The following is a 15926-nucleotide window of genomic DNA, read 5'->3' as shown; positions in this document are numbered from 1 at the left end:
CAGTCATTTAAATATATATATTTGTGTGTGTGTGTGTGTGTGTGTGTGTACATACTGATATGCCAAATATACACAGAAAATCAAAGATATAATTTATGTGTGGTGTATAACTTATCTTTTTACTAATTAACATATCATGAATATTTTTCAAAGTAGAATGTTTTTCATGATATGTAGTTTAAAAGTTGCAAAGTATCCCGTTATATGGAGGTAATTTATTCCACTTGAGGGATTTTGTGTCGGTTCTTCACTAGTATAAATGACAGAATTGAGCGTGCTCATCACATCTCTGTGTTTTGTGTATCTCTGATATTCCCCAAAAAAATTCATAGAAGTCAAATTTTTTCATTGAAAGGAATGAATCCTTTTTTATTTTAATTTTTAATATTCCATTTAATTTACATACAGTGTAATATTAGTTTCGGGTATAGAATTTAGTGATTTATCACATCCATACAATAGCCAGGACTCATCACAACAGGTGCCACCTTATACCCATCATGCATCTAGCCCATCCCCCGACTCACTTCCCCTCCAGTAATCATCAGTTTGTTCTCTGTAGTTAAGGGTCTGTGTAGCGGTTTGTCTTTCTTTTTTTTCCCCTTATGTTCATCTGTTTTGTTTCATAACTTCCATATAGAAGTGAAACCATATGGTATTGGTCTTTCTCTGACTGCCATTCCACTTAGCACAATGCACTCTAGCTCCATCCACATTGTTGCAAATGGCAAGCTTTCATTCTTTTTTATGGCCGAGTAATATTCCATTATGTATATACACCACATCTTCTTTATCCATTCATCAGTCGATGGACATTTTGGCTCTGTCCATAATTTGGCTATTGTTGATAATGCTGCTATAAACATCGGGGTGCATGTATCCCTTCAAATCAGTATTTTTGTATCCTTTGGGTAAATATGTAGCAGAGCTGAGAAAGAGGAACCCTCTTATGCTGTTGGTGGGAATGCAAACTGGTGCAGCCGCTCTGGAAAACAGTATGGAGGTTCCTCAAAAAAGTTAAAAATCGAACTACCCTAGGATCCAGCAATTGCACTGCTAGGTATTTACCCTAAGGCTTTTAAAATATTTCCATGTAATCTTTTACATTGGAAGATAAGAGACACATAGGAAAGTACACAGATCATAAGAATAGAAGTTGCTGGATTTTTTTAAAATTAGCTTACCATGCTTCTAGCAGCCGATTAAGAATTAGAACATTACCCCAGCATCTTCCTTCATGTTCATTCCCAGTAATTAACACCTTCCCAGTTACCTCCCTTGCTGAGGATAAGCTTTCTTCTGACTTCAAACACCTGTAGAGCATGTGTATTTCTAGATCATCCACCCTCCACTCAACTGAAGTGGCACTATTGTCATAAATTAAGTAAATACATATAGTCCAGCAATACCACACATAATTCATTATATTAAATAATGATACCTGGTAGTAAACATTCTATTTTTTGGAAGTTTATTTATTTATTTTGAGAGAGAAAGAGAGAGAGAGAGAGACTGTGAGCAGGGGAAGAGCAGAGAGAGAGAAGAGAAAGAATCCTAAGTAGGCTCCCTATTGTCATTGCAGAACCTGATGCAGGGCTCGGACTCATGACCCTTGAGATCATGACCTGAGTCAAAGTCAAGAGTTGGACACTTAACTGACCGAGCCACCGAGGCACCCCATCCTTTGTTTTTTAAGTTTGCTTGTTTGTTTCTTTTTTTGTTTATTGAGAGAGAGGGAGGGAGGGAGGGAGAGAGAGAGAGAGAGAGAGAGAATAAGCAGGGGAGAGGTAGAGAGAAAAGAAGAGTATTCCAAGCAGGCTCCATGCTGCCAGCATGGAACCCGCTGAGGGGCTCCATCTCTTACACTGTGAGATGATGACCTGAGCACAAATCAAGAGTCAGAGGCTTAACATGCTGAGCCGCCCAGGTGCCCCTCTGATAGGGGATTTTTAAACTTTGTTGTTCTTCAAGATCGTGTTGGATATTCTTGGTGCTTGGCATTTGCATATAAATCTTAGACTTGGCACTAACAAACATCTTAAGAGTGCTTATTTTCTAGAACTTTGATAAATACCTTTTACAAAAGCCAGTATAATAGGCAAATGATGGTTTATTTTTGCTGTTTTAATTTGCATTCCATTGATTACTTTGGACTTTTGTTTATTGGATGTTTTCATTTTTTGTCAAATTCCTGTTTATACTCTTTATCCAGTTTTCCAGTAGATTCTCCATCTCGTTTCATGTATTAAAAGATCTTTTTATATGAAAAGATTATTACCCATCGTCTGATGGATGCTACAAATAGACTCAGCTGTCATTTGTTTTTAATTCTGCTAATTGGCCTGAATTTCGAATGAGCAATACAAATATTATATTTAATAGTTTATTCACATTACTTTCTTCTTCTAAAGAGCTTACTCACAGCAATATTTTATTCTAATTCTGTTATTAATTTTTTTACACTTAACACTTTAATTTCTCTAGAATGTTTTTGGTGTAAGATATGAAGCCAGTATTTAATATCTGTTGATTTCTAAAACAGACACCTCTGTTTATCTTAGTATTAAAATTTCTACACAGTTGAAATTAAAATTCAGAAGTTGAAAAAAAACGGAAGCTAATCTTGTGTGAAATTAGGTCAAGACTTGGTTAGATACTAAATTAACACATAAAGAAACCGAGAGTGTTTAATTTATTTGCTTTCACCACAGGGAACATATTGTATGAAGAGTATGGTTATATAATATTTAAAAAGATTATTAGGAAAATGATGCATTTTACTAGTAAACTGTTAATATACATATTTTGATAAGAACATAAAGTAGTAGTTGTAACGGTAAATAATTTTAAGACACATAAAAGCTGACATGAAACCTACTCGTATTCTACATCATAAATTATTCACGTGATCTTTTCCCATGACCTACACAGAAGCCATCAATTCCTGAAGATTCTTTTGAAGGTGTGGAAAAGCACAAAAATTATATGTCAGAAAGTTTCACAGTCTACCCTACCATTAATTAAGTGATATTGTCATAGGAAAATAATCACAATTTTGGACTGATGGCTTTAGATATGTTGTAGCCTATTAATAATGATTTGTTATTAAATTATATATTGTCGCCATTATTTTTGGTAAGAAGAGAATCCGGTAGTTTTCCTTTCTAAATTAATTTAGTTCTTTGTGAAGGTGATACATTTATATTTTGCAAAAGTTTCAAATATAGTGAAAATCTTCCACCCCATCCACCATCTGCCTACCGTCACCACGCGGTGACTTTTGTTGCATAAATACATCTACACGATACATTCCTAGCAGTAAAAGTTCTGGGTCAAGGGTTATATGCATTTGATAGATATTGCCAAATTTTCTTCCACAAGGGGTACACCAGTATGTACATTTCACTGGCCTTATAGAATAGTATATTTTCCACAGCCTTAGCAGCCTGGTGTATTTCAGACTTAGATTTCCGTCAGTGCAATAGATGAAATTTTCAGATCTCTCGTTACAAAGTTTAGCTTTTTTATGTATGTTTAAAATCCATTTACTGGGGCGCCTGGGTGGCGCAGTCGGTTAAGCGTCCGACTTCAGCCAGGTCACGATCTCGCGGTCCGTGAGTTCGAGCCCCGTGTCAGGCTCGCGTCAGGCTCGCGTCAGGCTCTGGGCTGATGGCTCAGAGCCTGGAGCCTGTTTCAGATTCTGTGTCTCCCTCTCTCTCTGCCCCTCCCCCATTCATGCTCTGTCTCTCTCTGTCCCAAAAATAAATAAACGTTGAAAAAAAAAATTTTTAATCTATTTACGTTTTCTTTTTTGTGGACTGTCCTTAACTTCTGTCCAGTTTTTTTCCTCTGGGTTGTTGGCCTTTTTAAAATTAATGTGCAGAAACTCCCTATGTATTAGGAAAATTAGTCCTTTATCTGAGATGTCACAAATACTGTTTTTTTTTTTTAATTTTTTTTCAACGTTTATTTATTTTTGGGACAGAGAGAGACAGAGCATGAACAGGGGAGGGGCAGAGAGAGAGGGAGACACAGAATCGGAAACAGGCTCCAGGCTCTGAGCCATCAGCCCAGAGCCTGACGCGGGGCTCGAACTCACGGACCGCGAGATCGTGACCTGGCTGAAGTCGGACGCTTAACCGACTGCGCCACCCAGGCGCCCCACAAATACTGTTTTTATAATTTGTCATTTGTCCTTTGACTTTGCTTTGAAGATTTTTTTTTGCCATGCAGAAGTTTCTCCTTTTTATATAGTCCAATCTACTAATATTTTTGTCTGTTAATTAAAGCTGTTTAACTTGAGGATGAAATTATATTCTTTCTGTTGATAACTCTGGACATACATGGCTTCTTAAATTGAAAAAAAAATCCGGAATTTTGAAATTTGTTATCTTTCATTCACCAGGTGTTTATTGAATGCCTGTCATGTGTAGGAACCCAGTTCATCCAGAAATCAAAGCTCAGTGAGGGAGGTCAATGTAAACAACAAATAGTATAAGACATATGCTATAGTGGTGGGAAACACAAGGATATACCCAATGTAGATGTCATAATTACCCTGAAAACCACTTGTGCCCCACAATGTCTTTATAGACAATCATTTAATTATTTCAGATATTGGTCAAGTCTCACCCACCAAACTGTGTGCTCTCAGGAATTGTTCTAGAACCAGGAAGGGATGGGTTTGGAATATGAAAAGGAAACTAACAGTCTTAGTTGTAAGTTATACAGATTTCTGTGTTGAAATGTGAACCCTATGTGTGATCAGATGTAAATAAGTTCATAGCTCAATTTTAGAGATTTTAAGAAAATATGATGGCTATTATTTCCATTAGCTTCAGAATCTAGTGGCCCTTAGATGCTGCAAGTTGAAGCTATAAAATGTTTTTTTCATGTACTTGTGACTAGAAAATGATCCAATAAAAATAAACTGTTTAGTACCTTCCTGATAAATGCTAGAAAAGATAAGTTGAAAGCATTATTACATTTATGATATCAACTATCACACACACACTCAAACACTCACACACAAATATGTTAAGTATAATTCATCGCCATAGGTGTCATTATGGGTTAGAACTCACGAAATACAAATAGGCCTTTATCTAATATTTTGTTTACTAGACTTTATAGCAGGATACTAGTCAAACAAAGCAAATACAGCATCATGATTCATTATCCGTGGACAAGCATTGCATGTTAACTTCACACTTCGCTTCTTTTGACTCCTTGCCCACACAGGGAAAGGCTGCCAGGGGTAAAAACCAAGCTCTATGCAGCTCACTTTATTTTTATTTTATTTTATTTTTTTTTTATTTATATATGAAATTTATTGTCAAATTGGTTTCCATACAACACCCAGTGCTTATCCCAAAAGGTGCCCTCCTCCATACCCATCACCCACCCTCTCCTCCCTCCCACCCCCCATCAACCCTCAGTTTGCTCTCAGTTCTCAACAGTCTCTTATGCTTTGGCTCTCTCCCACTCTAACCTCTTTTTTTTTTTTTCTTCCTTCCCCTCCCCCATGGGTTCCTGTTGAGTTTCTCAGGATCCACATAAGAGTGAAACCATATGGTATGTCTTTCTCTGTATGGCTTATTTCACATAGCATCACACTCTCCAGTTCCATCCACGTTGCTACAAAAGGCCATATTTCATTTTTTCTCATTGCCACGTAGTATTCCATAGTGTATATAAACCACAATTTCTTGATCCATTCATCAGTTGATGGACATTTAGGCTCTTTCCATAATTTGGCTATTGTTGAGAGTGCTGCTATAAACATTGGGGTACAAGTGCCCCTATGCATCAGTACTCCTGTGTCCCTTGGATAAATTCCTAGCAGTGCTATTGCTGGGTCATAGGGTAGGTCTATTTTTAATTTTCTGAGGAACCTCCACACTGCTTTCCAGAGCGGCTGCACCAATTTGCATTCCCACCAACAGTGCAAGAGGGTTCCCGTTTCTCCACATCCTCTCCAGCATCTAGAGTCTCCTGATTTGTTCATTTTGGCCACTCTGACTGGCGTGAGGTGATACCTGAGTGTGGTTTTGATTTGTATTTCCCTGATAAGGAGCGACGCTGAACATCTTTTCATGTGCCTGTTGGCCATCCGGATGCAGCTCACTTTAAATAGAAGCCACGGTCTGTATTTCCCTTTCATCTTCTACACCATTCTAGTCATATAGACCCTAGGTTACATTCGAATTCACAAATTCCCCAATGCAGATACAGTTCTATACAACAAACAAGGCAGGCCTAACATTTCCCAGTCATCTTAAAGTTAGCATTACAAGGAAACATTGCTTTGGGAGCCTAAGGTCAGTCCAGGCTGGACTGCTTCAGTAAAGGCTGAATGTTAACCCTTTACTCATGCATGCACATGCGTGTTACAGAATATATATAAAAATGCATTTATACATTTCAAAATACATATTGTTTACATATAATCAGAGCATATATAAAACTCCTTCTCCCATAAATTAACTAAGTTACTTTGTCCATTAATGTATCTCCTTTTCACCTCACAGCTCTTGGGTGCAATTAAAGAACATAATGTTCTTTAGTTAGCTCCTTTAAAAGTATCTGAAACAGTTGTTCCAAAGTATGGGCCATTATTCACATGATGCGCTAGTATATTAGTATGCTTATCTAGTTTACCTTTTAAATATTCCCTATAATATTGGTGAGGATGTGGAGAAAAAGGAGACCTGTTGCACTGTTGGTCAGAATGCAAAGTGATGCAGCCAGTCTGGAAAACAGTATGGAAGTTTCTCAATAAACTAAAAATGGAATTACCATACCATCCAGTAATTGCGCTACTGGGTATTCACCCCCTAAAAAGTACAAAAACACTAATTCAAAGGGATACATGCACCCCTGTGTTTATAGTAGCATTATTTGCAGTAGCCAAATTATGGAAGAGTCCATGTGTCCATTGACAGATGAATGGATAAAGAAGATGTGGTATGTGTGTATACTTACACACACACACACACACACACACACACACACACACACACACACTGGAATATTACTCAGCCATAAAAAAGAATGAAATGTTGTCATTTGCAGTGACATAGATGGAGCTAGAGAGTATAATGCTAAGTGAAATAAGTCAGAGAAAGACAAATACCATTTGATTTCACTCATACGTAGAATTTAAGAAAGAAAACAAGCAAGCAAAGGAAAAAGAGAGAAAAACCAAGAAAAAGACCTTTAAGTCTAGAGAACAAAGTGATGGTTACCAGAGGGGAGGGGGGTGGGGGGTGGGTGAAATGGATGATGGTGATTAAAGAGAGCTCTTGTTGTGATGGGCACCGGATGATGGATCGAAGTATTGAATCACTATATTATACACCTGAAGCTAATATTATACTGAATGTTAACTCTACTGGAAATAAAACTTTTTAATTTTTTTAAAAATAATTTTAATGTTTATTTATATTTGAGAGAGAGAGAGAGAGAGAGTTCATGAGTGGGAGAGGGACAGAGAGAGAGAGCCAGAGACAGAATCTGAAGTAGGGTCCAGGCTCTGTGCTGAGAGCTCACACACGGGGCTCGAACTCATGAGCCGTGAGATCATAACCTGAGTCACAGTCGGACACTTAACCAAGTGAGCTACCCAGGCACCCCATAATTTTTAAATGTTATCTATCATAACATCGCATTTTATAATAGATGTCTACTGTAACACTTGTGTTCATATTATAATATAATGTTACGTTATTAGAATAGTGTTAGTTCTATAATCAAGAGTTGCCATTTCAGGTTGATGTTCTTTACTACTGGGTACCTACTTGTTTTAGCCTTGATAGTCTGAAGAAAAAGGCTTTATTCTTGCTTATCCTGGCTCGATACTCACACCTGAGCTTGAGCAACTATCACTAACATTCAGTGACTTTATGGTCCCTCACTACTATGCAGGATATTGCTCTAAGCTATTTACATGGATTACTTTATTTAATTTGTATAATGACCCTGTGAAGCAGGTAGTGTCATTGTCTGCATTCTGAAGAGAAGGCATTGAAAGTTAAAGAAAACTTAGCTAAAGTGCTCGGAAAGAACAGGAATTAAGATTTAAACCCAGCAGCCTAACTCTAGACTTCGGTGTTGAACAGAATATCTAGCACACTTCTTCCCAAGTTATTTCATGTTTCCCAGCCCTAATGTCATCATCCATTTATAAAATTGGGATAATAATAGTATCCATATCTTAGGATTGTTGGATGGATTAAAGAAGGCAGTAAATGTGAAACTTCCAAAGATGGTGTTTGACACATTGTAAGCCCTTAATAAAAATAGCCTATAATCATGCTGATATATTCTACTCTTATCCAAACGTTTTCATTCTAGTCATCTGATTTTGTTTTACTTCGTTATACGTAGACCCCTAAACTATAGCTTACCTCCACATTTTTCTTTGTTCATAGAAGAATTCCCTTGTATAATTCTCCTTAACATCAAACAAAGTTATACTTTGTAAAGACAAAGTATCTGCCATCTAATATGCAATGCACCATTATGTTTAGTGAATGAGTGGTTCAAGAATATACTGTAATGGTAGGAGTTGGAGTTGGCTATGCATTTGTGTGAGTGTGTGTTTTGAATTTCCAAAAGAAAAGGCTCGTTGTCTTTAAAGCACAGAGTTTTGGGGAAGACTATTAATAAATGATTTGTATGCATGAATTAAATTCTAACATGTAACCCATGTAAGTAATCAATATCACCTTGTTACAATACCCAAATCAGTGAATTTCGATGACATTTTATAGCAAATAACTTTATTTTTTACTTTTTTATTTAAACCCTGGGAATGTTTTACTCTTTTTCCTTACAGGTTTCTAGAAATTTGCCTGAGAAACAAGGAGAAATTGAGGCACACATAAAAGACCTTGGACAGCTTGAAGAGCAGTTAAATCATCTGCTTCTGTGGCTGGCTCCTATTAGAAATCAGTTGGAAATTTACAGTCAACCAAATCAAACAGGACCGTTTGACCTTAAGGTAGGGACTTTTTGCTTTAAATCTTGTTTTCCAAAAGAATGGCAGTATCACTGATTCATTATCATAATCATCATTGTTGTTATAATAACAATAATAATGATAATAATAACTGACTAGCATTTTTTTGCTTTTTCTTACAGCATTTACTAGCAATAATCTATTCATTAAACATATCACTAGAATGTCTTCATCATGTTTGTTACCATGATCTACTTCCCATCCCTACTTTAATTGCGCTTAATGTACATGTGTAGACTCCTTCTGTAAAACTAAAGTTGTTTAGGAGATTAGGAGATTAGGTGCCTACCAAATAATGTACAGTCTCTTTAGTAGACATTAGAAAACCCTCTCAGGCTGACTCCAGTTTATGTCTGTATCCTTTCATTCTGTCAACAACGTCCCTTTATATTCTAGCCACAGCAGATTGTATGGTATGTTTTGATGCATGTGGTTTCATGCTGTGTTTTGTGTTCTTGATCTTCTTTCCTCTCTTCCTTAAATGTCTTCTTTCTCCTTATTTGGCATGATGAAGTTTTCTACATCCATCAAGACTGAATTCAATGTCTTTGCTTCCTCAAAACTTTGTTCCATACCCCCAGTAGAGTAAAAAACGCTTTTAGGATTGCTTATAAACCTCTGTATCCATTTCCCATAACCTTTGTACATTGATGGACACTTAAACTGTACAGACTTGAGTACCCCGTCAAAATCTTCTTTGAATGCAGAGGGCATCTTCTTACTTTACCCCCTTACCCCACTCCTTTCTCGACACCTCCATCTCAGGGCCCAGTGTATGGTAGGTACTTACATTTTTGAATCAAAGAAGAAAGGTGGCAACCAGACACCCAAATTGGTAAAGAGGTGCCACGGGTAAGTCTAGTGCTCCAGGCCAACATGCCAATTGGATGCCACCATCTTCTTTTAGCATCTCTATACACATTGATTTTCTGTATTTTCTCTCTTCCCAGGAGCATATTCCAAAGATTTATCCCAACTTGAGGTCCTCCTTTGCATCTCCTCTGGGTCAACAACATTAAGTAGCTAATCAAATAAACCAATTAAACTGAAATCTCAACCTCTTGATTAATGTAATGGTGGGCACTTTCAGGCTAAATAAGTTAAGGAAGATGTTGAGTAAAGTTTTTTGTTTTTTTTTTTTTTTAATTCACTGACCCCAAGTTTTCATTTCCCTTGTTTTGCAGGATTATTACAACCTAATGTTTTTAATCTCCGCTGGGTGCTGTTTTGGTAGGAGATAAGGCAAGGACGAAATGAAGCGTGAGGATATTCTAGAGAAGAAGTCAAAGTTTAAGAAAGATGGGCTTGAGTGAGATTAAGGAAAGAGAGAGGTTGAAATAGCTAAAATGAGTTATTTTGCAAACTGCGCTCCGCTACTCTTACCTTACCTTTTCCTGCCATGTATATCTACCATTCTGTTAGCCGCCCCCACGCACAGATGATGCCACGTACATCGCAGGTAGATGTCATTTCACCCCTGCAAACCCCAGGCTGCTCACCCAGCGTCACGGTCTTCCATTCAAGTCTGACGATTAAGGCCAAGTCACAGTAGGCTTTACCAGAATGAATTTGGCTGGCTTTAAGAAAGCATACGGGTCAGGGAAAGGTAAAGACACAGCGGGAACAAAGACGGCACGGTAGAGGTCTTGACACTAAGCCGTGGCTTCTGCCGCACTAGCCACCCTGCCTTCGCATTATGTGTAGACACAGAGACAAGACTGGGGGAATGCAAAGCCACGTCATCATTCAGAGAAGCCACCAGTTCTGGAATCCTTTCCGTTTTTTCACCTTGCTAGTACATTGTGTCCTCCGAGGTATTTGACTTCTGTCCATTCTCCAGTGCAACTTCATCTCACAATACTCATTGTTCGTTACCCCGTAATCTCAACAAAGAAGTAGTTACTTAGTCCAACAGACGACAACCTCAGCCAGATTCTCCTCTCAGTGAAAGAGCAAATATGATCTTTCGGTGGGTAGCAGGAAGGGGCATGATGGATTGTGTAGTTCAAATTAAAGAGGTGTGATATGAATTGCAAATGTCCTGCAATATCTTTTTTTTTAAATTTTTTAAAATGTTTTATTTATTTTTGAGACAGAGAGAGACAGAGCATGAATGGGGGAGGGTCAGAGAGAGAGGGAGACACAGAATCTGAAACAGGCTCCAGGCTCTGAGCCGTCAGCATAGAGCCCGACGCGGGGCTCGAACTCACAAACCGCGAGATCATGACCTGAGCCGCAGTCGCTCAACCGACTGAGCCACCCAGGCGCCCCAACATCCCTTTACTTTTGATGCATCCTTTAGTGAAAATGAGCTTCTTCATTAAAGTAATGAAAAATATATTCAATATTAGCTATCTCTGTGCATGGAATATATTGAATAGAAAGGATAACAAAATCTGCCACCACAAATGGATGTTGTTGACGCAACCAAAGTGACTTTACTCCCAGTCGAAACCCCCCACAGTGGTTCTCAAATAGCAAAAACTCGCGTTGGGCATTTGTTTGTCCGTGGCCCATAGGTTTGTGCCAAATTAGGTCCCTGCAGTTTAGAGTGAGAGCTCCTGTCAGCTGTGCTCTCACTGCTGTGCATAGTTTCAGGGAGTCATGATATTTGCCTCCTGCAGCCTGGTCTGAATCACTGAGGGGAGAGGCAGCTGCTTTTTCCCTGGCGGTAAAAGTCTTTGGCTTCAGTCCTCTGTGCATATTCTGAGCTTCTCACCTCTGGAGTGCAGATTTCAAATATATGCCCTTAGCCTTTTTCTTTTGCGTGTGGCTCTATCCGAGGCAAAAACCCCTAGCTGGTAATCAGGAAATAGTGACCTATGTGAATAATTTACTAACTTACCTAGTTCTTTATCCCTCTTTGTCTAGCTTCTATCTAAATTCACCGTCTGATAAATGATTTATTAAGATTGCTTAGCGTTCTGCTGTAAGATATGTGATTTTAGGCTGTCCAGCCTGCTATAGCCCCCTACTTAAAGAGATTAAACTTCTTTTTTTTCCAGTTAAGGAAAGATGGGAAAATGGGCTTCACTTCACTTTCAATTACTGAAAGCCAAAAGCAGTTTTTAAACGCTTTTGTGGAGTCCGTGCCCATTTTTTAATACAGAGAAAGAAACTCTTCACTAAAATCTTAGGAATCAGTTAATGCCAAGAAAGTCGATGTGCGAGGAGCCTCCATTTCCTAACTTTAAAGACATTTTCTTTGTCCACAGTAGCCATGGCTACCTCTGAAACAAGGAGCCTAAGGCCTTGACATCCAGGTCATTTGTTTTCTCTAGTCACACTCGGAGCACCTGTTAGAAAAATATGTGCTACCCTCTGTGAGCCTCAGTTTTGCCTGCTTGGCACTTCATGCTTATTGATGCAATGCAGCTAGCTGTGTAATGAAACCCAAATCAAAAAAGCCTTAAGGGCTCTGTTCTAATGCATTGTTTATGCTGGAGTGAAAATTGACTGCACATCGCTTGGTTTGTGCAATTTACTCCTGAAATATTCCTATTCAGGAAATCCTGCAAATAGCAATATTCATCTTGAAAATCACCTCACAGAACCCTTAGCAAGCTAAGGAACATAATCAATGAGATCGTGATGTAGAGGGTGAAAATGAGGCGTAATCACAGCCCTTTCCCTTCAGTCAGCCCGCTAGAAGGCACGCCTTTGACTTTGCATTTTCAAATGTACTCACAATTCAGACATAAAATATGTTGATTTCAGATTTCAGAAATGATAATTGAATGCTAAGAACCAGGGACCACGTAAAATTTCTCTAAGACGTCTTATGTTTTTAATCTTTAATTAATGCTTTCAATAATGAGCTGTAGGTATGCTATTTATCTGACATAAAACTGCCTAACTACTGCTTTCTAAACTTTTTATTAATATATGAGAGACGGGGACACATAATTTTATGTTAAGTCTTACTGACTGAAATACTTTCACATTGAAAACAGGGAGGGTTTTTTTCTTCCCCTCAAGAATGACTTTGCTTCTATGGTCCATAGATAACATCACATACTGGTAAGCTGGCTCTTCCTTCCCATGTAAGCAACTTAATTGCCCATAATGTCAAATCCACACAGAAAACTACCAAGGGACACACCTGGAGTGACTGAAGGATAAAGTACCACGTGAGCGACATGAGCACCAAACCCTTCCCTTTCTCCGCCTGTGCTCATGTTGCTGTGTTGTAAAAACAAAGAAAAATAAAATAAAATCATATATATATGTATGTATATGTATATATATATGTACATACGTATGTATCTACATACATATGTACATACATACATATATATACATAATATATATAAGTTATCTGGTTATACATGTGTGTATATATAATATGTATATATATATTATATATACATACATAATATATATATTATATATGTGTATATTACATATGTATATATATACACATAACATATATATATATATATGTTATCTGGTGCCATATGTGTGTGTGTGTGTGTGTATATGTATATGTGTGGGTATATATATATATATATGTATGTATATACATATGTATATATGTGTGTATATACATATGTATATATGTGTGTATATACATATGTATGTGTATATATACATCTATATGTACATGTATATGTGTACATATATATATATATATACACATGTATGGCACCAGATAATAGACGAGGAAGACTTTATTCATGACTGAAGTCAACTCCACTGAAACAAAGACAGGAAAGATTTTAATCATTGGGATGAGCTAGTGTTAAAGTAGTGGAGGACATTGGTGGGGACATTGGTCATTGTGATTTGGTCATCTATGTTTGCTAATTGTCACTTACTGAACATAGGCTACTCTCCTCCCTCCTCCTCAGACTGGTAGACATGGAGCCTTCCTGATATTTCTATTTCAATGGCATGGCTCCCAGGTATTTGAGGAAGACATTCCTAAGTTGTAGAAAATTTACCTCTTAAAGAGGCAGAAAAAGGAATTTACGATGGAAAGTTTTCTGAAGTAAATACACTAAGGAAAGAGAGTTCAGGCCTATAATTAGGAAGAAACCAGCCTGATTCTTTCGTCAACCTTAAGAAGAATGTTAAGGCCATCTTCATTAGTCCCCTCTTTTGTCCAAGGGAAACCAGGTTTCCTAGTGAACAGCTGAGGAAAGCTACTTCGTGTCAATTATTTCTGAAACTTTCTGTTGTTCAAGGACTACTCGAGCTGAGTCTGAAACTTCATGGTAGAGGATTTTGCTGGATGGTATGAGCAATCAGGTATTTAATGAGGGGTATTTGCTATGGCAGGGAGAAGAAAAACAAAGATTAATGATTGGAGCAGACTATAAACCCAGTTTCTGAATCCAGAGGGCAGCCAATTAGGAAGATTCCTAAAGGTTGGGCTGGAAACGTCTTTAGATGGTAAAGTGATAAAGGCAGTGGCCATTTTATCACATTTTGAATGTTCTGGGTGACAGCACAGACATCAGAGAGGTTTTATAAGATTGTCCACAGTCATAGTTATTTCCTGGAGCCGAGCATAAAAGCTGTGGGAGTTCTGATAAACTTCCTGAGTGGCCCATATAGCAGCTCCGGGCAGGAAGGTTGTCCACACATAGTGCGCTGTGCTGATGAGTCCTTTGAAGTAGATATCAAGTTGTCCAGCTTCAGCTCTCAGGATTCCTTTAGAGCCTGAGAGGAAAGTTCAACTATAGGACCATCTAGAATCTCGACAGGGATCTGGGTAGTCAGCTTTTAGTTCTCAGTGATGCCGAGTCAGGAGAACAAGAGAAAAAGTGGGAACATTAGTTTGGAGAGTTGTAGCCAGATACTGAAGGAAACGAAAGGAATAGAAACTTGGATAAGGACAGACAAAATGTGTAAGACAGTCCAATTTGATCTAGGTAACACTGCCATGTAGTTTACAAGGAAATGCGAAATAATCTGATAACCCACATGGGTGTGCTACAGTTTTCTATTGAAACGTAATTTTTGTTTCTGTACAGTCACCTCCCTTTTGGTCAAAGGTACTCCCAGTAAGACTATTCTTGTTTACCCAGTAAAGCTGGACTCTGTTTATGCAGATGAGACAAGGATAGTGGTTGATGACACAGGCCTTTGAAACTTTGTTTTGCCCTAAGTTTTTATAAAAAATCTCAGATATGACTTTTAAAAGATGAGAAGCCAAGAACTTGCCATCAGATTTTACCTACAGTACCTCTAGATTGGGATGAAGTTTTCTATTCTCAAAGCCCTCAAAATATCTGTTTCCTGAGCCTGTCAGGAAGTGACCCTCCTTTTTTGCCAGTAAGACTAGACATCCCATAAGCCAAGTACCAGGCTAGTTTCCCCAAGAGGGTTTTGTAAGTGTTATTTCCACAAAGTTTACTGTGGTTCCTTAAAGGTGTCTGGTCATATCTGATTTTATGTACATCATTCTCAGATACGACCTACCAGTCAAAGCCTTGGTTATATCATCAATTTTCTCCATTATGTCTGGTTACAAGAAAGATAGATTCTTACTAAGTCTGTCCAAATAATTATATTGCCATGAAAATACTCAATAGGAGTTTGTGAATTCTGGAGGAATCAGGCAGGGAGAAAAAAGATAAATGTTTCATTTCTGTTTACAAAAGTATAATCTACTGAATTGTTCTGAGTTAGAGATAGCTTCCGGAAAAAAAAGAAAAGAAAAGAAAGAAAGAAAAACGAAGTCCTTATATCAGGAAAACAGGGGGCGCCAGGGTGGCTCAGTCAGTTAAGGATCTGACTCTTGATTTTGGCTCAATTCTTGATCCCACGGTTCGTGGGATTGAGGCCCATGTCAGGTGTTGCGCTAACAGCATGTAGCCTGCTTGGGATTCTCTCTCTCCTCTCTGCCCCTCCCTCTGCTCATGCTCGCTTGCTCTCGCTCTCTGTCTCTCAACATAAA

At 38.1% G+C, this 15926-nt stretch overlaps 1 protein-coding gene across 1 annotated transcript in view; it reads left to right on the top strand.

The window, feature by feature from the left end:
• Positions 1-15926, top strand: part of DMD (dystrophin) — a 2039083-nt gene that overhangs the window by 1294858 nt on the left and 728299 nt on the right. The window contains exon 48 of the mRNA XM_040468816.1: positions 8840-9004. Coding sequence (XP_040324750.1) covers positions 8840-9004 — 165 coding nt within the window. The remainder of the gene's footprint in view (positions 1-8839; positions 9005-15926) is intronic.

Source organism: Herpailurus yagouaroundi, unplaced genomic scaffold, assembly GCF_014898765.1.
Source record: "Herpailurus yagouaroundi ecotype Mexico unplaced genomic scaffold, PumYag 67793, whole genome shotgun sequence".
Classification (NCBI taxonomy): domain Eukaryota; kingdom Metazoa; phylum Chordata; class Mammalia; order Carnivora; family Felidae; genus Herpailurus; species Herpailurus yagouaroundi.
This window is presented reverse-complemented; position numbering and strand designations above follow the sequence as displayed.